Source organism: Plasmodium cynomolgi (genome assembly GCF_000321355.1).
Source record: "Plasmodium cynomolgi strain B DNA, scaffold: 0353, whole genome shotgun sequence".
In the NCBI taxonomy this organism is placed as follows: domain Eukaryota; phylum Apicomplexa; class Aconoidasida; order Haemosporida; family Plasmodiidae; genus Plasmodium; species Plasmodium cynomolgi.
The window spans coordinates 1-2,404 of NW_004192862.1; the positions used below are offsets into that span (position 1 = coordinate 1).

General features: G+C 40.8%; 1 protein-coding gene across 1 annotated transcript; it reads right to left on the reverse strand.

Moving 5' to 3' along the window:
• Nucleotides 1-719: 719 nt before the first annotated feature.
• PCYB_003770 (hypothetical protein) lies at nt 720-1,325 on the reverse strand (the record flags this gene model as incomplete). The annotated part of the gene is made up of 2 exons (XM_004227798.1): nt 720-939; nt 1,090-1,325. 2 exons carry the CDS (start codon nt 1,323-1,325, stop codon nt 720-722), a joined length of 456 nt encoding a protein of 151 aa, XP_004227846.1.
• Between the last annotated feature and the right edge of the window lie 1,079 nt (nt 1,326-2,404).

Below are 2,404 nucleotides of genomic sequence, written 5' to 3' on the forward strand. Positions count from 1 at the left end.
TAAAAATGCCCTTGGTATAAAAATACCGTCACGGTTATATATGTTTTGCAGCTCGTGGGGGGGAGAGGCGCCCCTAAAAAAAAAATATAGCAAGTAAACACGCGGGATGGGTAGGCAAATGTGGATGCACCACTTTATTTAACAAATGATTTGGGAGGGAATAAGAAGAAAGAGAAGTGGTCGTTCTCTCACATTTGTTCATAAAAAAAATTGTTAATAGTTGGTGGGGATGAAGAAACTCCAAAGTGGGAAGAAATGTTTAATACGGGGTGAGCATACCTCCAAATTGACAGTGCCACATTTGATAATTTCCTGCGAAAGGGGTTGGGGGAGGAACACTTACCCCCCCCTCTCCTTCCCCCGTAGTGCTTTGGTAGTGTATCATGACGAAATTGGAGACATCTGTAAACTCGGAGAACATTGCCCGATACAGATACTCACTTAAGTTGAGGAAGGGGCTGATAAAGTAGTGACTCGGGGGGGTGAACAACTGTATATCGTAATTTCCGTTTTTTAATTTATAAAAGAACTCTTGTGACCCATCCCTGTTATTTTTACACACATAGAAAAAAATGCCATTTGTTTTTAAAGTTAATTAAATGGATAAGTGACGGCACGATTTTTTTATCGTATATTAAATCACTCCTAATAATGTAGTCATACGTGACAATTTTCTCATTTTCACGTGGGTACGTATATTCATTGGTACAATCGATGTTTCATATTTTTACTTTACTCCATGCTGAATCTAGGTGTCCAAAGAGTTCTTCGTTTAATAGGACATTATGCGAAATGTTACTTAGAGTGTATAGGTTGACATCGGTAATGACTACTTGGTTCGCTCCTTGATTAGTTCCGTTGTGAACAATGTTCACATGTGTGAAAAGCAAAATGCTGGCTAGTCCAATCCCTGCACCGAGTTCTAACACCACTTTGTTGCTAAAGAGGGTGCTATTTTGATGGTACAAGTCGGAGTTCTATGTGCTTATCATGAGGCAGCACTCCCAAATGTTAATCCCGGTGATGTCATTATGCGAAAGCACCTCTTATCCTGATGTTTTGCTATCCTCAAATGAATTCCCAAAATACTTTAGCCCAATTTCTCTTATTCGTATAATGTCCTCTTCTTCGCTTTCCCCGTTTTTTACTCTTGCCTTTTCGTTCATGAGCACCTGATGGGTGCATTCCTGAATTATTTTCCCGTCCTCTAGGTTTGTCCTGAACGCTGTGTCGTTGTGGCTATTGGGTGTGCTGCCCCCACGGTTGGTTACGCCGTTCATGCCACTCACCGCGCTCCCATCCCGCTCGTCCAGCACATTCGACATGTGGTGGCTCAGAACGAGGTGCAAAATATTTTCGTCCTGGGCGTTGAAGGAATCCGACAGAATGCTCTTGTCGAATTCGTTTTACTTCAGCAAGTCGATTTTGTTGGCTTCTTTGTACAGGCGAATTTGCTTTCCCCACGTTTCTCTCTGTTGGTTTAAAGTAGCACCTCCGATACCCTGTCTACTATCACCATTGCCCAAGCTGCCATCATGATCGTCAGAGAAAATACTCCCCAAAAAATTCATCGAGTTGATTTTATTTTTGACATGGGCAATTATCTGGTATCCGTTCTTCACGAGGAAATTTGCAAAAAACCTTTCCTCATATGTTTATACAGTTTGTTTTTTTTTTCTTTCCACTGTGGTATATTCTTCTCTATATAAAAGGTAGTCGCAAGGTGGCACTTCCCTTACAGCTTAACAATGCTTATTCTGTATGGCTCACATGAGAGAGCTATTTCCACTGGCATTCAGTTGGATATGTCCAACTGCGCATTCGTATAGCAGAAAGCGAATCATGTCCACATTGTTATTTGTTCATGCCACATGTGTACATATAACATGGTGGTAAAGGATGCGAACTTGCTAAAAAGTGGTGTGGCATCACGCGGAGGATGCTCTTCTCCCTTTCTTTTGATCATCGAAGTATGAAACATAATGGAAGCAGTGGACGAGAGACTCAAAAATGGCATTGAAAGTCCCAGCATGGCTCAGCCCCGTGTTGCACATAAACGACATGATTGTTACCAATCTACCACTGACTCAATTTGTCCGCCCTAATTTTGCAGCATGTTTCAAATTCGTTAGCAGTGTGTTACAATTTTTAGTGTTTTTTTCGCTTTGTATTCTCATTTTTTTCCCAATATTTTTCCAACCGTTTCACCATTTTTATCAACCCTTTCCACACATGTGCTAATTTTTCAGACCTACGCGCCCTTATCAGGTGACTAATTGCCAACACATTTTCACGGACATCAACTTGAAATTTGCTCTAGCGAGTAACATCTTTCGAAAGTTCAATCCGTTATTAAGTGAACCATTTTAAATGTAGACATTATTTTGTATGCATGTACTGCCAA